Source organism: Hyla sarda, chromosome 5 (assembly GCF_029499605.1).
Source record: "Hyla sarda isolate aHylSar1 chromosome 5, aHylSar1.hap1, whole genome shotgun sequence".
NCBI lineage: Eukaryota > Metazoa > Chordata > Amphibia > Anura > Hylidae > Hyla > Hyla sarda.
In genome coordinates this window covers 41,792,788-41,819,585 of record NC_079193.1, presented here as the reverse complement: position 1 = coordinate 41,819,585, position 26,798 = coordinate 41,792,788, and the positions used below count along the sequence as shown (strand labels likewise).

The 26,798-nt window shown below is 43.3% G+C and overlaps 1 protein-coding gene across 5 annotated transcripts in view; it reads right to left on the bottom strand.

Annotated features, from left to right (window-relative positions):
* Window positions 1–11,559: 11,559 nt before the first annotated feature.
* Window positions 11,560–26,798, bottom strand: part of ACBD5 (acyl-CoA binding domain containing 5) — a 57,127-nt gene continuing 41,888 nt past the window's right edge. For all 5 annotated transcript variants that reach the window (XM_056519364.1, XM_056519366.1, XM_056519365.1 and 2 more), the window contains 5 exons: window positions 25,703–25,871; window positions 22,638–22,837; window positions 19,761–19,808; window positions 16,733–16,842; window positions 11,560–11,999 (listed from right to left, as the gene is read on the bottom strand). In XM_056519364.1, coding sequence (XP_056375339.1) covers window positions 11,987–11,999; window positions 16,733–16,842; window positions 19,761–19,808; window positions 22,638–22,837; window positions 25,703–25,871 — 540 coding nt within the window. In that variant the 3' untranslated portion in view covers window positions 11,560–11,986. The remainder of the gene's footprint in view (window positions 12,000–16,732; window positions 16,843–19,760; window positions 19,809–22,637; window positions 22,838–25,702; window positions 25,872–26,798) is intronic.

Genomic DNA, 26,798 nt, shown 5'->3' with positions numbered 1-26,798 from the left:
GAGTTATCTACCTGCTGGTGGTAAATACATAATGGGGAGAAATTATGTACCTACTGGGGGCATCTCCTTAATAGGGGAAAATTAACTAGTTACCATAACTCAACCCCTCACCCTTCCCCCGAACACACCTACTACCTGCTAGAAAACCAATATCCAAGCGTAGAACTTCAGTTTGATGTTTGGCATCTTGAAAAGAGAAAACTGTGCAATCCTGTGCAATCCAGCTCCCCAAAAAATTAGATTAAAATTTGAAGTATTTATCATATAAAAAAAGTGTAGAAAAACAGAAATGCTAAAACGATGCAAACTGTGTTGGCGTTTTGCATCGTTTTAGCATTTCTATTCTTCTACAGTTTATTTTAATATGACATAATAAATTATTGAGATTTTAATCTGATTTGTTTTGGGAGTTGGATTTCTCTTCTGATTTTATACAGTATATAGAATTTATTTTTACAAGTTTATTTATTACAAGGTGGATCAGAATTTAATTTACTGAGAATTGTTTGGACAAAACAATTTCATAAATGGGTGTATATTCATAAATGGTCATTTTAGTGATATTTTTTCACTACAAATGTCAGTTTTAGAAAAAAAAATATTAATATTTTAATTCGGCAAAAAATACCATTATGTTATTTTTCAAGAATTTTCAATTTTATACACTTTGATTGCCAAGTCAACAAACAAACAAAAAAAAAAAACACAGAACCACAAAACATAGGCAGATTCATTTATGCATCTACTAACAAAAAGTCAAAATATGCTTAGTTATTTATTTTAAAGTGTACCTGTCATCAAACCATATTTTCTAAACTAACTAAGATTATATTCCCTAACTACTCCTAACACCCCTTCTACCCTTAAAAAAAAAATCCGAGCTTTAACAAGCTCTGTATCATACCTTTCCCCTTGCTCACATTGTGTGAGCCCCCGGCAGGAGAAAGTGGGCGTTCCCCAGCAGGGGCGACATCACTGAAGCCTGCGAAAGCTGTGCCTCACCATGCCCCGCACGCACGTCCTGAGTTTGGTCTCCTGCCAAGCCGGGTGGAGACCAAACTAACTGTTTGACTTGTGCAGGGAACAGAACAGAGCCACCTAGTGGCTGTTTTTGCAATCACATTAAAAATATAAAAAGGTTGAGAATTTTAACAGCATGTATATAGAAAAATGTCTTAAAATTACATAAGAAACAATATATTAAAAGTTTAGTTTGGTGACAGGTACTCTTTAAAAGTTGAAGTCATTGGGTATTTCTAGAGTGGAAAAAACAATAACCCATTTGAACACAGTGTAAACTCCCCTTGGTACTTGATATGATTCATGACACATGGTATGGTCCATCTCCTAGGTATTTGTAGATACCTGTTATTGCTCATTCACACTTCAGAATCTCTGCCCGGAGATATTTCGTGAAGAGATTCTACAGCAGGTGCTGGCTGAACAAGCCAGCGCCAAGAACATTTATAATGTGCCATCTCCATAGACAGCAATGCATTTCCGAGCACATTCCACCAAAAGAATGAACATGTTCATTCTTTCACAGAGTCTGGGGTCCAGAATTTCTGCAGCAAAATGTCCCCCATAGAAATTCCGTTGTGTGAATGGTGCAGCAGAATACCATTAAGAATTCAGCTCGGAAAATACCTAGTGTGAATAGGCCCTAGTCTCCACTGTACATGCAAGCAAGGGGATTGTGGGAAAGTGTGTGCTCTGTTTCCTAGGCCTGGTCAAATGGACATTTTACATGTGTTCGCACAAAACCTTCCCAAATTATTGTGTGTGAATACAGCCTCATAAGGAAACGTTTAGCACTTTGTTTCAGTGTAATCAAATTCACTGCTTTAATGTAGGTCCATAATGCAAGAGGGCATTGCTTTGCTGCCGTACCTGATGACAATTGTGTCCTACATTATAGATCTAAAGATTTGAATTTTAATACACTGGTCAAAAAAATTAAGGGAGCACTTAAACAACACAATGTAACTCCAAGTCAATGACACTTCTGTGAAATCACACTGTCTACTCAGGAAGAACACTGATTGACAATCAATTTCACATGCTGTTGTGCAAATGGAACAGACAACAAGTGGAAATTATAGGCATTTAAAAGACAGCCAGAACGTTCTGCTGCCTGCAACATCCTCTAGCATGACCGGTTTAGCGGTGGGTCAGTAATGGTGTGAGGTGGCATTTCTTTGGGGGGCCGCACAGCCCTCCTTGTGCTTGCCAGAGGTAGCCTGACTGCCATTAGGTAACGAGATGAGATCCTCAGACCCCTTGTGAGACCATATGCTGGTGCAGTTGGCCCTGGGTTCCTCCTAATGCAAGACAATGCTAAACCTCATGTGGCTGGAGGGTGTCAGCAGTTCCTGCAAGAGGAAGGCATTGATGCTATGGCCTGGCCCGCCCGTTCCCCAGACCTGAATCCGATTGAGCACATCTGGGACATCATGTCTCACCCCATCCACCAACGCCATGTTGCACCACAGACTGTCTAGCAGTTGGCGGATGCTTTAGTCCAGGTCTGGGAGGACATCCCTCAGGAGACCATCCCCCACCTCATCAGGGGCATGTCCAGGCGTTGTAGGGAGGTCATACAGGCACGTGGAGGCCACACACACTACTGAGCCTCATTGTGACTTGTTTTAAGGACATTACATAAAGTTGGATCAGCCTGTAGTTTGGTTTTCCACTTTGATTTTGAGTGTGACTCCATATCCAGACCTCCATGGGTTGATACATTTGATTTCCATTGATAATTTTTGTGTGATTTTGTTGTCAGCGCATTCAACTATGTAAAGACGAAAGTATTTCATACGATTAGTTCATTCATTCAGATCTATGATGTGTTATCTTAGTGTTCCCTTATTACCAATATTACCAATGATACCTCTATACAGGGGACAAATAATCATCTACACCATGACCACATATTATAGCCTCCTAATGACTGAAAAATACTGCCATACTGTTACTGTACAAAAAAATGCTATATACAGACCAATTTCACCCCCATATAGTGATCACTTAGTGACTACAGTGCCATTATGTGCGGTGACATTTTTCTGATCAGTCGTTCACTTTCCTTACTGGCCTAAATGGTAATGGCAACTTCTTCCAGCTGTGACTTGTCTCCTCAGAATCTGCAAGACAAATAACTTCTACTTCACACTTTTCCAGCTACCTACACTAATACAAACTTTTTATTCATAGTACTCAAACAGTGTTCCCACACACAGTAGTCAAACCCTAATAGTGCCCCCACAGAGGTGTCTGCCCCATAATAGTGCCCCCACAGAGGTGTCTGCCCCATAATAGTGCCCCCACAGAGGTGTCTGCCCCATAATAGTGCCCCCACAGAGGTGTCTGCCCCATAATAGTGCCCCCACACAGGAGTCTACCCCATGATAGTGCCCCACACAGGAGTCTGCCACATGATAGTGCCCCCACAGAGGAGTCTGCCCCATAATAGTGCCCCCACACAGAAGTCTGCCCCATAATAGTGCCCCCCATACAGAAGTCTGCCCAATAATAGTGCCCCCCATACAGAAGTCTGCCCAATAATAGTGCCCCCCATACAGAAGTCTGCCCCATAATAGTACCCCACAAAGGAGTCTGCCCCATAATAGTGCCCTACACAGGAGTCTGCCCCATAATAGTGCCCCCACACAGAAGTCTGCCCCATAATAGTGCCCCCCATACAGAAGTCTGTCCCATAATAGTGCCCCCACACAGGAGCCTGCCCCATAATAGTGCCCCACACAGGAGTCTGCCCCATAATAGTGCCCCCACACAGGAGCCTGCCCCATAATAGTGCCCCCACACAGGAGTCTGCCACATGATAGTGCCCCCACACAGGAGTCTGCCCCATGATAATGCCCCCACACAGGAGTCTGCCCCATAATAGTGCCCCACACAGGAGTCTGCCCCATAATAATGCCCCAACACAGGAGTCTGCCCTGTTATAGTACACGCACACAGTAGTTCCACCCATTAGTGCCCCCACACAGGAGCCTGCCACATGATAGTGCCCCCACACAGGAGTCTGCCCCATAATAGTGCCCCACACAGGAGTCTGCCCCATAATAATGCCCCCACACAGGAGTCTGCCCCATAATAGTGCCCCCACACAGGAGTCTGCCACATAATAGTGCCCCCACACAGGAGTCTGCCCCATAATAATGCCCCCACACAGGAGTCTGCCCCATAATAGTGCCCCCACACAGGAGTCTGCCACATAATAGTGCCCCAACACAGGAGTCTGCCCTGTTATAGTACACGCACACAGTAGTTCCACCCATTAGTGCCCCCACACAGAAGTCTTCCCCCCTAATAATGTCCCCATTTCTGAATTTGGCTATACCAAATATTTTTCTTTTCTGTTTAATTAGAAAGTGATCAAAAAGTCAATTCAAAACTTTAATGAGCAAAAAATTAACCTTAATACATATGGAGAATTAAAAAAATTATAGGAGGTGAGAATAGGACAATAATAAGAATTCTTGTTTTGCATTAATTTTTTGAAAGTTGTAGAATAAACAACACCTACATAAATTGGGTATAGTTGTAATAGTATGGACCTACAAAATAAAGATAATGAGTCATTTTTATCATTAAGTGCACTGCCTAAAAAAATGGGGCGGTAGGGGCGGACCGCACTGCATCGGGTGCCAAGGTGACGCCTCCGTGGAAACCATCAATATACAGGAAGGAAGATATGAAGGGCGTACCCCATCATTGTGATCCCAGACCGGTAGGAAGAGCAAACAGTGGAGCAGATAGCAGCCAGGACCACCCAGCTATGACCCGCATTCAGCTCCTGAGCACGTGTCATAGAAGAGGAGTGGGACGCTGTCGTCCGCAAGAGGTTAAAGGTCGAATTGTGGAAGGTAGAAGTGATTCTCACACCTACTGGTAGGTGGTGTAGCTTTGCGTCTAAAAAAGTACTTTGCGCACAAAATAGCTTTTGACAAAAGTCGCAAATGATAAATACGTGACCACTGCATGGTCAAAAAGAAAAACTTCTACGGGTAGGCAAAAAGAGAGTGAAACTGTCTATAACAAAAGGTGCATAAAAGTCACTAAATATGCTGCTTGTGCCTGAACTGCGCCAAATCATAGACAAAAAAATGCTCTAAAAGCAATGATAAATCTCCCCCATAATGTTTTAATACAATCAGCAGTGGAACAAAATATTTTAAATAAAAGAGAAAATAATTTTTTACAAATTAAAAATTATTCGCTCCCAATTTTTTATTATTTGCCCAAAATTCACAAGGATAAAATAAAAAAAAACACCTGGGAGTCCAATTATTTCAGGCAATGGGGCAATAAGTAGTCACCTCTCTCATTATGTAGACCTGTTTTTACAAGATTATGAGTCTTCCTGCATACTTGAACTATCTTTAGATGAAGATTTTGCCTTCCTGACACTAGATGTCAGTGCTTTATATTCAAATATCATTGAAGAGAATGGATTATGTGCAATAGAATATTTTTTTAAACCCTGATGAATTTATAGGTGATGTGCAATCAAACTTTTTATTGGATTCTATTAATCCAATGAGAGGTTTCCCCTTAGAGGTTATTTTGATTGTTCCTCTTCCTATGTTGAGTATTTCGAGGTATATGAAAAACAAAAACAGACAAAAGCGCAACTATGTGCCGTCACTCTGATGGAGCAGAGGTAACCGCTAGCAACAAGAGAAAAAAAAAAAAAGGTGCTCACCTTTTTGTGTTATGCTAAGAGCACAACACCTGTAGTAGCTTTTATTACCCAATGTTCGGGTGAGGAATCGGAGAGCAGCCTGGATCGTTCCCGTCACTGAGGTAATTCAGGGCGGTCGAGGAATGCACACATGGAAAGCTGCAGATTGCAACTTGGAAAGTCGATCCTCCTGGCGCTCAACCGAAGATAGAAATAAATCCGATAATCCAAAAGGATAAAGTAAATTCTTTTATTCTAGCGCTGTGGACTACGCGTTTCAAGGGGTGGGACCCCCTCTTCGTCAGGTCCTCTGACAGGTTACATGTCAAATATGTCAGTTTTATACAAAAAAACGCGAAATTGGCGAGTCATTAGCAGCAAGATAAGACATCACACTTAAAACACATTTACAAAGGTATAAAACGCACGAAATATAATCATATTACACATATTAAAATTACCTGTCCAATATTCAAAAATTTTAAAGAGATCATGATATAAGTATGGCTCTGAATAGAAAAGAACTGTGAGTGTACCAGTGGTAAATGCTGTCTCAAAATAATGAATATGTCTTGTGTTCCCTTCGGAAGAGAAGCTGGACGCATCATAGCCAGATAAACAGCCTGCCCTGCGGCAGCGCGTTTGGATGGGAGACGGCAGATACAAGCACTGCCCCACATGAGACATCAAAGGCAATATTTTGTGCGTTTTATACTGTTTTAAGTGTGATGTCTTATCTTGCTGCTAATGACTCGCCAATTTTGCGTTTTTTTTGAATAAAACTGACGTATTTGACATGTAACCTATCAGAGGACCTGACGAAGAGGGGGTCCCACCCCTTGAAACGCGTAGTCCACAGCGCTAGAATAAAAGAATTTACTTTATCCTTTTGGATTATCGGATTTATTTCTATCTTCGCTTGAGCGCCAGGAGGATCGACTTTCCAAGTTGCAATCTGCAGCTTTCCATGTATGTTGAGTATTTGATCACCTGTCTTTGTGGGCTACAATATGTGGGCCGCACAATTCAACCTGTGCGTACCCGAATGAACAAGCATAGATTTAATATAAACAAGAAATTTCCCTTGCACAGCTTATCCCGGCACATCACCCTAGACAGTGTTTCCCAACCAGGGTGCCTCCAGGTGTTGCAAAACTACAACTCCCAGCATGCCTGGACAGCCGAAGGCTGTCCAGGCATGCTGCGAGTTGTAGTTTTGCAACATCTGGAGGCACACTGGTTGGGAAACACTGCCCTAGAACACAGTGGAAATCTGAATTCTGTGAACCTATGCATCTTGGAAACTATACCTGCTGATTGTCCGGACCGGTACCAAAGACTCATTAACTGTGAGTCTATTTGGATTTTTAAGTTAAACACGCTCTGGCCCCTTGGTTTGAATGAAATTATTGAGAAAACAACAAAGAAATTTTTTTTTTTTTTTTTACATCCCTTAATTATTTTTATTCATTATAATTGCATTTATAGTTCAGTATTTTTTTGCACATTTTTGAATTGTGATGTCACTTCCTGTTACGTGTTCCTGTATTTGAATGAGCTGTTTGTTTGGTTCTAACATGTCTGAAGAAGAGGGCAGCGCTCTCTTGAAACGCGTTACATGTATACATGTTAATAAACCTTGCACTTTATATGAATTGCCCCCCTTGCTGATAGCGCTTCTAACATCCCTTACCTGTGCACGATCCGGTGCATTTCTCCTACCATTGATGTGCTCATGCTCCATGCGAGTAAAGGGATTGAGCTGCAATCTACTGGGGAACTACCACCACTCCCATCTCCATCCAGGACGTGCGCTTCTACTAAGTCTGTTGAGCGTTGTGCCTCCTGAATTGCACAACAACATTCGGTGAGTTATATGCTAGATTGCCAGATGCCTGATCTCAGTGTTTGCAGTCCTGGACTATGGAAATAACATGCCTGGAGTTAAAGGGGTACTCCGGTGAAAACCTTTTTTCTTTTAAATCAACTGGTGGCAGAAAGTTAAACATATTTGTAAATTACTTCTATTAAAAAATCTTAATCCTTCCTGTACTTATTAGCTGCTGAATACTACAGAGGAAATTCTTTTCTTTTTGGAATGCTCTCTGATGACATCACGAGCACAGTGATCTTTGCTGATGTCATTATAATAATAATAATGCTTTATTTATTGTTGTGCTTAGTGGGATTTGAACCCAAGTCCCCAGCACTGCAAGGCAGCAGTGCTAACCACTGAGCCACCATGCTGCCCTTAGCATATGGTTGCTAAAATGGACAGAGATGTCAGCAGAGAGCACTGTGCTTGTGATGTCATCAGTGTTCCAAAAAGAAAGGAATTTCCTCTGTAGCATTCAGCAGCTAGTAAGTTTTCCTGCTTTTCCTTACACACTCCTAGTGCCACCTAATGGAAGAACATTTCTGCAATTCAATGCTCAATCCCCTTTAAGAGTCTTGAAACATGACTGGGGATTGTTAGCCAAACTAGAATCTCTTCCAAAAGGAAGAGTTACCCATCGGTAAATGTTCTTTTGGAGAAAAAAAAATCTGGCTTGGCTAACAATCAAGTTTTAAGTAGGGAACGGAACGTTGAATTGCAGAAATGTTCTTCCAGTAGGTGGCACCAGAGAGTAAGCTCTCTTTCCTCTATAGAAGAGCTACCGTACTTTGCATATTTTCTTTTCCAAGTGGAGCATTGCATGGCCTGTAAGACTCAACACAGCAGTTTGGCTTTTTCCTCAAGCAGCAATCTTACCCCCATAATCCAAGAGTGCATAGAGTCATTGCAAAGTCATCTGCTTGAGTGGGTTTATGGCGGTCAAGGTAAGTGAAGCCCAGAAAAGGAAAGCATAGTGCCTCATGAAGATACCTTATTGAAACACCTGGTTATGAACAGGGCGAGGATGCTGAGTGATGACTCCATCATGGACACATCGGACGTCTATGACGAAAAGGACTAAACCCTACTCCTTCCCTGTCTACCCTTTGTGTGTTTGTCATTCAGTAAGGTTTCGGGCCTGTGACTACCCTACCTTTTACTTATTCCCATTTTTCCCTATGTCTTGTTGTGTGACATGTGAGAATGTTGTTGCAGTGTAATATATGTAATATAAAATGTAGGGTTTTTAATTACAATTAGTTTTTTGAGGTATGTAATAAACTTAGGGATCCGAGTTATCGGAGAGCGAGAGGGAGAAGTCTACAGTCTGAGGAGACCTGCCTTATGGATCCAGCATAAAGTGAGGTAAGTGAATGTGTGTGAATATAGTGTGGGTGGACATACTGTAAGCAAACAGCTGATAAAATGTTGGATGTGAGGTATGTATCATTGAGGCTTCTTACCTCGGTGACATAAGACTGAAGTTTTGGTCTGGGTTTTGGAAGTACCGTATTTTTCGCCGTATAAGACGCACTTTTTCTTCCCCAAAACGGGGGGGGGGGGGGGGGGGGGGGTAGTTGGTGCGTCTTATACGGCGAATACACACCTATCGCGGCGGTGCCTGCGGCCATCAACGGCCAGGACCTGCGGCTAATACAGGACATCACCGATCGTGGTGCTGCCCTGTATTAACCCTTCAGACGCGGCGAACAAAGCTGACCGCCGCGTCTGAAGCGAAAGTGACACTAAGCCAGCTGCAACGGGAGGGACCTTACCTGATTCCTCGTCGTCTGCTCTGTGCCTGGATCCCCTGCATGGCCGGCGCTCTCCTTCGTCATCATCCGCACGCCGCCCCGTCATCTAATAGGAGCGGCGTGCGTAGCGACGTTATGGCGGAGACGGAGAGCGAAGATACCGGGCAGCAGAGACGTTCCGGACCGACGGGGACACCCCAGCGATCGAGGGCGACATCCAGGGGAGCGGTGATGGTCCGGAGCGGCGGGGACATGTGAGTATTACCTCCTATACCAGTGGTCTTCAACCTGCGGACCTCCAGATGTTGCAAAACTACAACTCCTGGCATGCCCGGACAGCCAACGGCTGTCCGGGCATGCTGGGAGTTGTAGTTTTGCAACATCTGGAGGTCCGCTGGTTGAAGATCACTGTGACCTATACTTTACATTGTATTCTAGATTTTCCTCATTTAAAATTGGGTGCGTCTTATATGCCGGAGCATCCTATAGGGTGAAAAATACGGTTCTGGATATAAAGTCCCTCCTATTCTCCAGTTCTGTCTGTGTGTGTGTTTGTGTCCTGAACCTGATCTTACAGGTGTGTGAGCACTGGCAGAGAGCAGCAGAGAGGAGTTGCTCTAAAGCCGATCAGCTTGTTTTGTATGTTGGAACTTATTGCTGTAAGTGGATCATTACAATTAGAGATGAGCGAACTTACAGTAAATTCGATTCGTCACGAACTTCTCGGCTCGGAAGTTGATGACTTTTCCTGCATAAATGAGTTCAGCTCTCAGGTGCTCCGGTGGGCTGGAAAAGGTGGATACAGTCCAAGGAGACTCTTTCCTAGGAATGTATCCACCTTTTCCAGCCCACCGGAGCACCGGAAAGCTGAACTAATTTACGCAGGAAAAGTCATCAACTGCCGAGCCTAGAAGTTTGTGACGAATCGAATTTACTGTAAGTTCGCTCATCTCTAATTACAATAAACCAAGCACTACTGACACCTGCCTGTTTCGGTCTATTTGCTTGCTGGAAAGACTGTTTGAAGGGTTCCGTTCTACAATATACTCTAAGTCCCTGATTTACCTGAGTGGAGTGTCATTTTCTTTGTGGGTTTTAATTTAATTCCCTACAATTTATTTTCCATGGTATTTACTAAGGTTTCCCTACATTTTCCACTTTACCCTACATTTAGCTTCTTTTTTTTTTTACACATGCTCTGATCTGTCTGGTTTTCCTCAGTTCAAATCCACCACATTTTCTGTGGAAACCTTAGTAAATGTGTAGGGTTTTTGTGAAAATTTTGTGGATGCACCCTTTTTTTGTAGCCACGCCCCCTTTCCCCAACAACCATGCCCCTTTACCGGGTTTTCTCAGTTAAATGGAGAGTTGGCCAGGTTTTTTTTTCAATTCTGGTGCAAATTGTGGCGCAGACAGAGTTTTTGGCGCAATGTGCCAGAGTCTAGCACACAGCCTGACAAAACATGTCGGGTTTACAATAGTAAATCGGGGGCTTTGTGTGCATCATGCATGAGTGCACTTATACTCTGTGGGTGTGTAAGCGAATATATCATTTACTTCCGTTTCCTGTGTGTCAGAACAGGGATTAGGATGCAGTGAATGTTCATTAGCCATTGGCGCTTTGATTGCTTGGTAAATTGATAAATCTTGGCGGAAAAAAATCCCCATAGCAAAACTCTCCTGCTCCAGACAGTACCTGACACGGACAGAGGTGGCAGCAGAGAGCACTGTGGTCAGACTGAAAAGAACTACACGACTCAACTTCCTCTGGAGCATACAGCAGCTGATAAGTACTGGAAGGATTAAGATTTTTATATAGAAGTGATTTACAAATCTGTATAACTTTCTGGCACCAGTTGTTTTCTCTCCAGAGTACCCCTTTAACAAGATCCTGTAATTACAGCAGCATCAGCAATGATTCAGGTTGGCAGGCTTTGCTGTTAGGGAGTGGTATAACAACAGGGAAGCAGTGGTAAGTGTCATGGGAGCTTAGCGGAGTTGTAAAACAGGGATTGGGTTGGAATTGCAGCTCTACTGGATGAGTAATATGGCAGAACAAGACTTGCAGAACAAACAGCCATATTATAAAGGGAAAGGTTTGACAAAGTTTTATCAAACTATGAAGTTTTATTATTTTTATATCTAGTCTGGAACCCCAACAGTGACCATTCAAATCCTCTTCTAATTTACTGTCCCTTTAAGACAAGCTGATCAGGCGCTCCGTGTTTATGTATCGATTTTATTACTAAAGTAAATATTACAGGAGTAAAATTCCAGTTTCACATTATTATTCGTCGCAGTCCGATTTGGTGTAAATCACAACCATGGTGTCGGCCTACCTGCCTTGTACCCTCATAAGTGTATATTTTATCTACTTACATGCTTCTGAGAAGTTTAAAAATAATTTAGTTTTCTTTTAATTAAATTCAATGTGATAAGAAAACATGAATACTACTGCCGGCTTAGTGTATATGTCTCGTATTCAAGCTTCAGTAAAATTAGTCCTTATTTTATATCATTCACATAATGCAAGGAATTTACTAGAGCAAATAAAGGAACTTGCAGCCACTTCCTTCCTCAAGGGGGGGACAATCACCGGGCGTCCCGAGTGGGTTTTCCGAACCAGAGTTACTTCTGACTGTCTGCTCAGGTGGGCTTCCTAGAGACAGGGTGAGGGGAAACAAGTACAGAATGAATCCACATATTAAAGGGACTGTGACTAAACGGTATAAGACCTTATGCCAGTGTTTCCCAACCAGGGTGCCTCCAGCTGTTGCAAAACTACAACTCCCAGCATGCTTAGACAGCTAAAGGCTAACCGGGAATGCTGGGAGTTGTAGTTTTGCAACAGCTGGAGGAACCCAGGTTGGGAAACACTGTCTTATGCAGAGCGTGGGACACTCTCTACAAATAGGCCATCTATATAAAACATACGGAAAGTTTTCAGGCACCTTGACTTTTTTGTCATTATGTTATGTTGGGGCATTATGTTAAAAAATAAATAAAAATAAAAAATATAATAATAATAATAATAATATAGCGTTTTGTGATGAATAAAGCTTCCACTTTAGCAGTTCTTACGTTTTGATATATATATATATATATATATATATATATATATATATATATATATACCCCCATCATTCTGCACTTAATACCCCATTATAAGAATGTAAAAAAGGATTTTAGAAATTTTGGCAAATATGTCAAAATTGAAAAACGTTAAATTATGTATGGACATATGTATTCAGACCCTTGAAATGGGGCCTAGCATTTCTCTTGATCATCTCTGAGATGTTTCTACACTTTGGTTGGAGTCAGCTGTGGTAAATTCAACTGATAGAACATTTTGGAAAGAAACAGCCCTGGCCTCTCAGCTGACAATGCATATCAGGGCAAAAACCAAGCCATGTGAAGGAAATAACTGCCTGTAGAGCTCAGAGACAGGACTGTGTGGAGGAACAGATCAGGAGAAGGGAACAAAAACATTTCTGTTGCACTGAAAGTCCCTGAGAGCACAATGGCCTCCATAATTCTTAAATGGAAGAAGCGTGGATAAACCAGGACTCTTCCTAGAGCTGTCTGAGCCACCAAACTAGGGCCTTGGTAAGAGAGGGGAACAAGAACCCAATGATAACTTTGGCTGAGCTCCAAAGATCCTGTGTGCAGATCCTGTGTGCAGCCTCCACCAGTCTGGGTTTTTTAACCGCTTAACGACACAGGACGTAAATGTACGTCCTGGTGATGTGGTACTTAACGCACCAAGACGTACATTTACGTCCTGAGCATAACCGCGGGCATCGGAGCGATGTCGGCATCATGCGCGGCAGGTCCCGGCTGTGGATCGCAGCCAGGGACCCGCCGGTAATGGCGGACACCCGCGATCCCGCGGACGTCCGCCATTAACCCCTCAGATGCCGTGATCAATACAGATCACGGCATCTGCAGCATCGCGATCACTTAACAGGATGATCGGATTGCCACGCTGCCGCGGCGATCCGATCATCCTGCACGGCAGACGGAGGTCCCCTCAGCTGGCTCCGCTGCCTTCCGGGAGTCTTCTGCTCTGATCTGCCTTCCCGCAGACCAGAGCAGAAGATGACCGATAATGCTGATCAGTGCTATGTCCTATACATAGCACTGAACAGGATTAGCAATCGAATGGTTGCTATAAATAGTCCCTTATGGGAACTATAAGAGTGTAAAAATAAAAGTAAAAAAATAAAGTAAAAAAAAAGTGAAAAACCCCCTCCCCCAATAAAAACGTAAATTGTCCCATTTTCCCTATTAACTCCAAAAAGTGTAAACAAATTATTTTATATACATATTTGGTATCGCCGGGTGCGTAAATATCCGAACTATTAAAATAAAATGTATATGATCCCGTACGGTGAACGGCGTGAACGTAAAGAAAAAAAGTCCAAAATAGCTGCTTTTTTATAACATTTTATTCCCCAAAAAATTTTATTCCCCAAAAAAAAAAATGTAATAAAAGTTTTGTATAAGCAAATATGGTATTATTAAAAAGTACAGATCACGGCGCAAAAAATGAGCCCTCATACCACCACTTATACGGAAAAATGAAAAAGTTATAGGTCTTCAAAATAGGGGGATTTTAAACGTACTAATTTGGTTAAAAAGTTTGCGATTTTTTTTAAGCGCAACAGTAATAGAAAAGTGTATAATCATGGGTATCTTTTTAATCGTATTGACCCAGACAATAAAAAACACACGTCATTTTTACCATAAATTGTACGGCGTGAAAACAAAACCTTCCAAAATTAGCAAAATTGCGGTTTTCTTTTTAATTTCCCCACACAAATAATATTTTTTGGGTTGCGCCATACATTTTATGGTAAAGTGAGTGATGTCATTACAACGGACAACTGGTCGCTAACACTCATACTAGTCTGTGGATGAAAATATAAAAGAGTTATGATTTTTTGAAGGGGAGGAGGAAAAAACGAAAGCGTAAAAATAAAATTGTCTGAGTCCTTAAGGTCCAAATGGGCTGAGTCCTTAAGGGGTTAAGGCAGAGTGGGCAAAAAGAAGTCTCTCCTCAGAAAAAGCCCACATGAGAAACAAGAAGCTCTGGTTGAATGAAACCAAGTTTTTGGCTTTAATTCTAAGCATCTGGAGGAAACCAGGCACTGCCCATCACCTGCCCAATACCATCCCTACAGTGATCATGGTGGGGGCAGCATCATGTCTGGAGGAAACCAGGCACTGCCCATCACCTGCCCAATACCATCTCTACAGTGATCATGGTGGGGGCAGCATCATGTCTGGAGGAAACCAGGCACTGCCCATCACCTGCCCAATACCATCCCTACAGTGATCATGGTGGGGCAGCATCATGTCTGGAGGAAACCAGGCACTGCACATCACCTGCCCAATAGCATCCCTACAGTGATCATGGTGGGGGCAGCATCATGTCTGGAGGAAACCAGGCACTGCCCATCACCTGCCCAATACCATCCCTACAGTGATCATGGTGGGGGCAGCATCATGTCTGGGGGAAACCAGGCACTGCCCATCACCTGCCCAATACCATCTCTACAGTGATCATGGCGGGGGCAGCATCATGTCTGGAGGAAACCAGGTACTGCCCATCACCTGCCCAATACCATCTCTACAGTGATCATGGTGGGGGCAGCATCATGTCTGGAGGAAACCAGGCACTGCCCATCACCTGCCCAATACCATAACTACAGTGATTATGGTGGGGGCAGCATCATGTCTGGAGGAAACCAGGCACTGCCCATCACCTGCCCAATACCATCCCTACAGTGATCATGGTGGGGCAGCATCATGTCTGGAGGAAACCAGGCACTGCACATCACCTGCCCAATACCATCCCTACAGTGATCATGGTGGGGCAGCATCATGTCTGGAGGAAACCAGGCACTGCACATCACCTGCCCAATAGCATCCCTACAGTGATCATGGTGGGGGCAGCATCATGTCTGGAGGAAACCAGGCACTGCCCATCACCTGCCCAATACCATCTCTACAGTGATCATGGTGGGGGCAGCATCATGTCTGGAGGAAACCAGGTACTTCTCCTGCCCAATACCATCCCTACAGGGAAGCATGGCGAGTGCAACATTATGCTGTGGGGGTGTTTTTCAACAGCTAGGACAGCGAGACTGCCCAGGGTTGAGGGAAAGCTGAATAAAGTAAAGTACAGATATATTCTTGGCCAAAGCTTCACCTTCCAACCAGACAAAAAAGGCCCTAAACACACAGCCAACAACACAGGAGCACCTTAAAGGACAACTCTGTGAATGCTCTTGAGTGGCCCAGCCAGAGCACTGACCTGAACCCAATAGAACATCTCTGGAGAGACCTGAAATGGAGAGATCTGCAGAGAAGAATGGCAGAAAATCCAGGAGTGCAAACATTGTGGCCTCATCCCCAAGAGGAAGACTGGAGGCTGTAATAGCTGCCAAAGGGGCTTCACCTAAGTCCTTATTAAGGGGTCTGAATACTTTATGTCACTGCATTCATTTTTTTTTTCCTTTTTAATAAATTAGCTAAGATTCCTAACATTCTGTTATCACTTTGTCATTATGGGGTATTAAGTGCAGAATGATGAGGGAACAGTTGTTTTTTTATTTTATTCTTTCCAAATCAACAGAATTAACTGGTGTAGAAACATCTCAAACATGAAATGGGAGGCTCCAGAGCTAAATGTCACGTGAATACTTTCTAAATGCATTGTAAGTATAGTTACAGACATTAAATGGGCAGTGTAACATTTAAAAACTCTTTATATGTTGTTCATCTTGGCAAAACAATAGTTTTTCTAATATACTTTTCACTTTTTATTAAAGAAAACTGCCTCCGAAAATCCCACCACTAGGAGTCAGCAGAGTAAGGGAGGGGGAGGAGTCATCACAGTGCAGGCAAGAGAGGGACACACTCCCTCCCCTTGAAAAGACAATGAGCAGCTGTAATATGATATTTTTTAGTGAAATATGGGTGATAGAGACAAAGATTACATGTACATGATCAGGATGAGGTTCTGAGTAACATATAACAGTTCTGCTGGATCTGACAAGTACACTTTAAAGCAAGTCATAGGTAACAAACCATTTCAACTTGCAGATAAGCTGACTTTGTCACTTATGAAGTTTCCAGCCCAGTTATAGAAGTAAAACATTGAAACTCACATTTTATATGCTACATGCTACATTACAACCCACTGGCAACCAGCAGAAAAATGGGATGTTACATGGGGTTCACTTGAAATGGATGGGAAAAAGATGTAATTTATGATTACAGAAGGAGGCCCCACAGCGAGAGTGTCTCTTCGCTGCAACTTTCCATTCTGCCTCATCGAGGAGGATCCAGAACAGAGTGGTGATATTGCCGCAGTGTAAAACATACCTCCGTTTCCGTTGTAGGAATAGATGTATTATCCAATGAGCAATAAATGGCCAGACGACTGCAAACACCAATGTGCCTGATGTGACCTCAAAGGGCCACCAAGATGTTTTCTATAAGAAAGAAAATAAGTTACCATTGAGCTAAATAGTATTTTTTAAGCGCAACTGTCATGAACTTTTACTGCAATAACCTGCACACTGTGTGCTGGTGGTTTATATAACAACCTTTCTACCTAATAGTGCCCGGCTTTTATTACCCTAAAAAAGGCTTTAGATGAAAGCCACGGACAGTCGGGTAGACGTGGTGTGAGGTCCACGATGCCCCGCCACCAGCCATGCCCACCAACTGTAATTCAGCGCTGGGACTCTGTGTGATTGACACACAGGTCCCAGCGCATGCGCCGTTCACTTCTTCTAACGTGCACGCCGCTGCATATAATGCTTGCGAGCGCTCGCTCCAGCTGCCGTCTTTCTACTCAGAGCGCCTGCGCAGTGCGCCCTAAGTAGAAATACGGCGGAGGGAGCGAGCGCTCGCAAGCATTATACGCAGCGGCGTGCACGTTAGAAGAAGTAAACGGCGCATGTGCTGGGACATGTGTGTCAATCACACAGAGTTCCAGCGCTGAATTACAGTCGGTGGGCATGGCTGGCGGCGGGGCATCGCGGACCTCACACCACGTCTACCCGACTGTCCGTGGCTTTCATAAAAAAGCCTTTTTTAGGGTAATAAAAGCAGGAAACTATTAGGTAGAAAGGTTGTTATACAAACCCCCTGCACACAGTACACATGCTGTGTGCAGGTTATTGCAGTAAAAGTTCATGACAGTTGCGCTTTAAAGGGGTTCTCCAGTGCTTACACATCTTTTCCCCTATCCAAAGGATAGGGGATAAGATGCCTGATCCCGGGAGTCCTGTAAGCACCGGAGAACCCCTTTAAAGGGGTTATCCAACATAAGGTGACTGGCTGCTGGCTTGTTTGTGTGGGCCCCCCGCAATCAGGCATCTTATCCTTATCCTTTGGATAGGGGATAAAATGTCTAAAGCCAGAACACCCCTTTAAATGCTCTGTACAGCTTTTGCCTAAATTAAGTAAACTAACCGTTTTTCTAACTTTAGTTTTAGTGTTAGTGTTTCCCAACCAGAGTTCCTCCAGCTGTTACAAAACTACAACTCCCAGCATGCCTAAACATCCTTTGAATGTCTGGGCATGCTAGGAGTACTAGTTTTGCAACAGCTGTAGGCACCCTGGATGGGATACACTGGACTAGATAGTCTAAGTATGCACCATTGTTTTCACTCGAGTCTAAGTATGTCTAGTCGGGAGAATTGCATCCAAATGTTGTGGCTGATTCACTGCAGCCAAATCCAACTTCCTAAAATAACATGTGGCGATTGTCTCCTGGAGTACAAAGAATGAACACCTCAACCTGCACTGCTCAAAAAAATAAAGGGAACACTTAAACAACACAATGTAACTCCAAGTCAATGACACTTCTGTGAAATCACACTGTCCACTCAGGAAGAACACTGATTGACAATCAATGTCACATGCTGTTGTGCAAATGGAACAGACAACAGGTGGAAATTATAGGCAATTAGCAAGACACCCCCAATAAAGGAGTGGTTCTTCAGGTGCTGACCACAGACCACTTTTCGGTTCCTATGCTTCCTGGCTGATGTTTTGGTCACTTTTGACTGCTGGCAGTGCTTTCACTCTAGTAGTAGCATGAGACAGAGTCTACAAACCCCACAAGTGGCTCAGGTAATGCAGCTCATCCAGGATGGCACATCAATGCGAGCCGTTGCAAGAAGGTTTGCGGTGTCTGTCAGCATAGTGTTCAGAGCATGGACGCGCTACCAGGAGACAGGCCAGTACATCAGGAGACATGGAGGAGGCAGTAGGAGGGCAACAACCCAGCAGCAGGACCGCTACCTCCACCTTTGGGCAATGAGGAGCATGAGGAGCACTGCCAGAGCCCTGCAAAATGACCTCCAGCAGGCCACAAATGTGCATATGTCCACTCAAACTGTCAAAAACAGACTCCATTAGGGGGGTATGAGGGCCCGAAGTCCACAGGTGGGGGTTATGCTTACAGCCTAATACCATGCAGGACGTTTGGCATTTCCCAGAGATTGGAAAATTTGCCACTGGTGCCCTGTGCTCTTCACAGATGAAAGCAGGTTCACACTGAGCACAGACGTGACAGAGTCTGGAGATGCCGTGGAGAATGTTCTGCTGCCTGCAACATCCTCCAGCTTCACCGGTTTGGCGATGGGTCAGTAATAGTGTCTGGTGGCATTTCCTTGGGGGGGGCGCACAGCCCTCCATGTGGTTGCCAGAGGTAGCCTGACTGCCATTAGGTACCGAGATGAGATCCTCAGACCTCTTGTGAGTTCACATGCTGGTGCGGTTGGCCCTGGGTTCCTCCTAATACAAGACAATGCTAGACCTCATGTGGCTGGAGAGTGTCAGCAGTTCCTGCAAGAGGAAGGCATTGATGCTATGGACTGGCCCGCCCGTTCCCCAGACCTGAATCCGATTGAGCACATCTGGGACATCATGTCTTGCTCCATCCATCAACGCCACATTGCACCACAGACTGTCCAGGAGTTGGCGGATGCTTTAGTCCAGGTCTGGGAGGACATCCCTCAGGAGACCATCCTCCACCTCATCAGGAGCATGCCCAGGCATTGTAGGGAGGTCATACGGGCACGTGGAGGCCACACACACTACTGAGCCTCATTGTGACTTGTTTTAAGGACATTACATAAAGTTGGATCAGCCTGTAGTGTGGTTTTCCACTGTGATTTTCAGTGTGACTCCATATCCAGACCTCCATGGGTTGATAAATTTTATTTCCATTGATAATTTTTGTGCGATTTTGTTCTCAGCACATTCAGCTATGTAAAGACGAAAGTATTTCATACGATTAGTTCATTCATTCAGATCTAGGATGTGTTTTCTTAGTGGTTCCTCCTTTTTTTTTTGAACAGTGTTATAAAGAAGGCAATAAGGTGTTTCATTTTACCTGGTTAGTTGACTGATGAAGGTTAGATTCCAGGAGCATTGACCTTGCCTAAAATAATAAAAAATGTATTAAAAGTGTTGAACAAAATGGGAACAAAGACCTAAAAAACTACTTACAAAAAAATATTTAAAACTGGATTAAATGCTGGAGGCAGGTTTCAGCCTCCAGCATTCAAGGCTTTTAAATCAGTATTCCCATCTCAGACATTAATAGCATGTGCACGGGATATACCATAAATGTCTTACAGATGGGGTCCCACCAATCTTAAGAACCTTCCCCTGACCTCAGATCTGATAGTTGAAGAAGTCGCTGTAAATACACAGCTTTCTCCATTCACTTTAATTTGGTGTGCTTGTACCATTCTTACAGAGATTGGCTGTAGTCTATTAGCATTAGCCAAAGCTAAGCTCAGTTGGGTTACTAGTGTCTGCTTCCCTGGTGATCTATGGTAGTGAACAGGTGAATGCATGCTTCCTTGATGGTCTAGGTCATATCAGATGTGAAGTAAATTTTTTGTTGGCGACATGTACACTTTAAGACCTTTTATATAACATAGATAATACCATTATAAGTATATTTGTAATTATATATTGGTTAAAAAATGCATATATTTTTGGGTGAAAAAATGCTGTCCCTGCAGCTATTGCCTGTATGTTTCTATGAGGAGTCCAAATAGAGGAAGTGAGGACAGGACAAGCAGGGCTCTGTGCAGGCTCCTGGCTTGTCAGTCATCTTGCTGTGTGAGCCAGGAGCATGTTATAGAGCCTCAGCACAAAGAGCCCTGCTTGTCCTCAGTGTACAGAGCCCTGCTTGTCCTCAGTGTACAGAGCCCTGCTTGTCCTCAATGTACAGAGCCCTGCTTGTCCTCAGTGTACAGAGCCCTGCTTGTCCTCAGTGTACAGAGCCCTGCTTGTCCTCAGTGTACAGAGCCCTGCTTGTCCTCAGTGTACAGAGCCCTGCTTGTCCTCAGTGTACAGAGCCCTGCTTGTCCTCAGTGTACAGAGCCCTGCTTGTCCTCAGTGTACAGAGCCCTGCTTGTCCTCAGTGCACAGAGTCCTCAGTATACAGAGCCCTGCTTGTCCTCAGTGTACAGAGTCCTCAGTATACAGAGCCCTGCTTGTCCTCAGTGTACAGAGCCCTGCTTGTCCTCAGTGTACAGAGCCCTGCTTGTCCTCAGTGTACAGAGCCCTGCTAGTCCTCAGTGTACAGAGCCCTGCTTGTCCTCAGTGTACAGAGCCCTGCTTGTCCTCAGTGTACAGAGCCCTGCTTGTCCTCAGTGTACAGAGCCCTGCTTGTCCTCAGTGCACAGAGTCCTCAGTATACAGAGCCCTGCTTGTCCTCAGTGTACAGAGTCCTCAGTATACAGAGCCCTGCTTGTCCTCAGTGTACAGAGCCCTGCTTGTCCTCAACTTTAATCGTGGCGTCTAAATCCAAAGTGAAAAAAATCCCAGCAGCTCAGCGGAGCTGTGTATAAAATAAATAAAAACATGTTTTAAAAGTTAATAAAAGTTCATTAACCTCTTCCGTATTAAAAGTTAAAATAAGCCCCCTTTTCCCATTTTAATTATTTTTTTTCCCATTTGGCATCGCCGCGTGCGTAAAACCAAGCTGAACCACATGGTCGATGGCGTACACGTAAAAAAATACCAAAGTCCAAAGTTGTGCATTTTCGGTCACTTCATATACCATAAAAATATTAGTAAAAAGCATTAATAAAGTCCCATCATAACAAAAATGGTACCGATAAAAACTACAGACCACGGCGCAAAATATTAGCCCTCATATAGCTCCATATACAGAAAAATAAAAAAAAGTTATAGGGGTCAGAAGATGCCAATTTTAAACATACTAATTTTGGTGCATTTAATTTATAATTTAATTTTTCCAATGCATTAAAATAAAATGAAACCCATATAACTTGGGTATCCTTGTAACCGTAAGGAACGACAGAATAATGATAATGTGTCACTTTTACCGAAAATGCAGTAGAAATGGGAGCACCCAAAATTACAAAATGGCATGTTTTTTCTAATTTCGTCACAGACTATATTATAAAATAAGTGATGTCATTACAAAGTACAAATGGTGACACAAAAAACAAGACCTTATATGGGTCTGTAGGTGCAAAATTGAAAGTGTTAGGATTTTGAGAAGGGAAGGAGGAAAAAGCGAAAATGCAAAAACAAACATTTTCTGAGTCCTTAAGGTGAAAATGGGCTGAGTCCTTAAGGGGTTAATTACAGTGGTCATGGTGATAAATGTTACTGTGACTGACTACAGCTTCCCTTCAGTGGCAAAACAGCCAGCAACGAGAGAAGCAGTAGTCTAAAGGTCTCCATACACATAAGAAAAGAGTCGACTAAACTCATTGATTCTGGTAGGATCAGCTGTTTTCCTAATGTAAATGGGGGCTCCCCAAGTCTCCCCCAACAGATTATGCATTGGGTGTGTAGGATTTCAACTGCTTGACCCTTTTGTTTTTTGGGAGATGAGTCACTGCCAGAGGAGTCTGGCAGTGGTGTACCCCTCCTTTCTCCATTCAGAACACGTGAGCGCTTGGCTGAACGTCTATGTGTATGGAGAGATCACAAGACAAAGTTGCTTCAGAGCGAACTGTGTTCTTTCATGTTAAAAAGGTGCTAAAAAAATTGAGTACTGACTTTTGTCCATTAGGGTCTATTCACACGTACAGTATATTGAAGCTGCAGATTTCAATGTAAACTAAATGACTGAACACAGCATAAAATCTGCAGCTTCAAATATGCACAGGATACTGTATGTGTCAATAGATCCTTAAACTGCATATCATCTTAAATGAGTGAATATAAACCTTATCCAGATATGTTTTCCTACAAGACACGAATACGGGACAGTTACCTGAGAAGCAGTAAGGGCCTCCAATGTCTGCAGCCTCTGCAGCACGTTCTGCATGTCTTCCTGCAGGCGCATCAGTACCACGGCTATCTGTTCATTAATATTGCCCTCGGATCCTCTCTCCGATCCCCATCGGTCGCCATCTCCCCCGCTTCCCATCTGACCCCCGCGGGATCCTTCTCCCACAGGAGGCATCCGATTGACTGGACAGGAGAAAGGTTAAAAAAAATAGAAATTGGTTATATACAACACAACCAAGTCACAGTCACATAGCGGTAACCTTGAGAAAGTTGCCCACAGGCGACAGAACGCATGGCGTTCAGGGGGCGCCTGCCTGGTACCTGTACACTAGAGATGAGCGAACTTACAGTAAATTTGATTCGTCACGAACTTCTCGGCTCGGCAGTTGATTACTTTTCCTGCATAAATTAGTTCAGCTTTCAGGTGCTCCCGTGGGCTGGAAAAGGTGGATACAGTCCTAGGAGACTCTTTCCTAGGACTGTATCCACCTTTTCCAGCCCACCGGAGCACCTGAAAGCTGAACTAATTTATGCAGGAAAAGTCAGCAACCGCCGACCTGAGAAGTTCGTGACGAATCGAATTTACTGTAAGTTCGCTCATCTCTACAGTACATATCTATGTTTCTGTTCTGGTACCTTCTTCCATCATATTGGAGGGTTTTGTATATACTGCTCCTTTGCTATGGATTAAGTTTATTAAGTCATATTATGTACAGGATATTGTAATATTGAATTGATCCATTGAAACTATGTATTTTCTTGTCCATATGCATATGTAGTAATTTTGTGTATATATTGAGGGCAGGCACCCTGGGAGGGTTTTGAAGGGCCCCCTTGTTGTGGTTTAGGTTCATGTGGAACCTTTTTAAACGGGTACTCCGGTGGAAAACTTCTTTTTTTTTTTTATATATCAACTGGTGCCAGAAAGTTAAACAGATTTGTAAATGACTTCTATTAAAAAATCTTAATCCTTCCAGTACTTATCAGCTGCTGAATACTACAGAGGAAATTTTTTTCTTTTTGGAGCACAGAGCTCTCTTGTGGTATAGGCCGGGCTACATACACTAAATGAGCATTTTCCAGCCAGTGTGTCTCCAGCTTGTTGCAAAACTACAACTTCCAGCATGCCCGGACAGCCAAAGGCTGTCCAGGCATGCTGGGAATTGTAGTTTTGCAACAGCTGGAGGAACCCTGGTTCAGAAACGCTTCACTAAATTGTAAATGTGATTGGTGGATGTGGATTGTAATGGAAATTATTTCACAAATGCATAGGTATTAAGGTTGCATTCACATCTCGTTTTTAAACTACGGGTGCCGGATCCGGCTGGGGGAGGGGCAACCGGGCTCTCCCGCACCCCAGCCGGACAAGCGCTGAACTCCATTCACTTTAATGAGCCGACTGGAGTCAAACGGTGACTCCGGTCGGCTCATTTTTGACCCGTATCCAGTTTTGAGACCGGACCTAAAACCGTAGTATACCCCTCCCCCAGCCGGATCCGGCACCCGTAGTGTAAAAACGAGATGTGAATGCAGCCTAAGGGAGGTGTGGATAACATGATCAACGTATTCACGCAGGGTTCGCGCAACTTAAGGACATTCTTTGATTCTGTTGTCCAAAATGTCCACACAGATAATAAAATAAATATTTTTATTGCTCTTAAACTATAGGTACGTGGAGAAACCCTAAATAACCCATCTTGTATTTTAGTGACTGCTGTTCCATTGCATTGAATAAGAGATCCCAACTACAGACCCTAAAGGCCCTAAAAAAGTTGGCCAAAGCAGCCAGTGACTCTCTAATATGTATGACCACTGATTCTCCCAGACTATTTGTTTAACTTTCTGGCACCAGTTGATTTTAAAAAAAAAATATATATATATAATGTTTTCCCTTTAAAGGGGTACGCCAGAGAAAATAAAATGTTTATAAATCAACTGGTGCCAGAAAGTTAGACAGATTTGTAAATTACTTTTAGTTAAGAAAATCTTAACCCTTCCAGTAGTTATCAGCTGCTGTATGCTCCAGAGGAAGTCGTGTGGTTCTTTCCAGTCTGACCACAGTGCTCTCTGCCGACACCTCTGTCCGTGAAAGGAACTGTCCAGAGCAGGAGAGGTTGCTATGCAGACTTGCTTCTACTCTGGACAGTTCCTGAGACAGACAGAGGTGTCAGAAGAGAGTACTGTGGTCAGACTGGAAAGAACAACACAACTTCCTCTGTAGCATACAGCAGCTGAAAAGGATTTGGAAGGATTAAGATTTTTAAACAAAAGTAATTTTCAAATCTGTATAACTTTCTGGCAACATTTTTTTTCTTCCGGAATACCCCTTTAAAGGATTACTACAAGATAGAAAAACGTATCGCCTATCCTAAGGATAGGGGATACATTTAAGATAGCCGAAGATCCACACAACGCCCCGGCTCTCCTTCCAAATGGAGCGTGTTGACAACCGGGCAAACCAGCGGCCGACAAACCCCTCAATGCAGCTCAATGGGAGAGCCGGAGATTCCCGAGTACAGCGCTGCGGCTCTCCCATAGAGATGCATTGAGGGGACGTGTCGGCCAATGCTTTGTACGGTGGTCGACATGCCCCATTCAGGAGAAGAGCCGGGGCACTGTACAGTAGATCGGGGGGGTCCCAGCAGTCGGACCCTAAACAATCTGAAACTTATCCCCTATCCTAAAGATAGGGGGTAAGTTTTTCTATACTGTAGTACTCCTTTAAGATCTTGAAATCTCCATATCAGCAGCCAATGTTGGCGAGGCACTTGTGAACAGGAAGTGCTGTGGCCCCTTTTTTCTAGTGATCAGTAGTGGTCGCAAGGCACATACCCCTTCCAATGAGATCTTCTGACTTATCAGACATATCAGGTGATGTTGGTTTACCCATACCAGTGGTCTCCAAACTGTGAACCACCAGCTGTTGCAAAACTATGACTCCCAGCATGCCCGGACAGCCAACGATTGTACTGGCCTCCTGCGAGTTGTAGTTTTGCAACAGCTGGAGGTCCACAACTTGGAGACTACTAACCTATACTAAGTGGTCACCTCTTCCTCTTCTAGATGTAAAGTAATCTGTCTTTTCATTCCCAGACTTGTCCTTTTGGGGGGTTCGTCCACAGGCCTTCCCGTCTTCTCCACCTTCTTTCGCTTCTCCTCCAGCTCTCACATCAGGTTCGGTCATCAGAGCGCGTTCCACCAGCTGACTATGATCAACCTGCAAATTGACAACATGTCAACATTGGAAGAGAGAATTACAAAATGCTCAGTCTGACTGGGATTTCAATGGACAACCTTCTAAGTAAAAGCTAACAGGCACAGAGTTAGATTGGACTGGATGGTAATATCCCACCCAAGTTATCCTTAAAGGGGTACTCCCATGGAAAACTTTTTATTTTAAAACCAACTGATGCCAGAAATGTAAACAGATTTGTAAATTACTTCTATTAAAAAATCTTAATCCTTCCATTAGTTTTTAGGGTCTGTATACTACAGAGGAAATGCTTTAATTTTTGGATTTCTCTTCTGTCACGACCACAGTGCTCTCTGCTGACATCTGCTGTCCATTTTAGGAACTGTCCAGAGCAGGAGAAAATCCCCATTACAAATATATGCTCCTCTGGACAGTTCCTAAAATGGACAGCAGAGGTAAGCAGAGAGCACTGTGGTCTTGACAGAAGAGAAATCCAAAAATTAAAGCATTTCCTCTGTAGTATATAGCCCCTAAAAAGTACTGGAAGGATTAGGATTTTTTAATAGAAGTAATTTACAAATCTGTTTAACTTTCTGGCACCAGTTCATAAAAAAAAAAATTAAAAAAAAAAAGTTTTCCACAGGAGTACCCCTTTAAGTCCAAAGTATCAGATATCTGAAGGAAAGAAATAATGGAGACTTTCTTATGCTGAATCTTTTCCAAAAGTTTATTTCCATTCTTGCTAAAATTTTAAAGAGTTCAAGAAAGTCCTCTAAACCTTGTTTTTTTTTTGTTAAAAAAGTAGGGCTAGCTTGATGGAGATGGAAAGTCTATTGTGGCTCCCTGCCTATATAGAGATATATAAATATATATATTTAAAACATATATATAAAAATAAATAATACACATATATGTATGTGTATATATTTCTATATCTATCTATCTATCTAT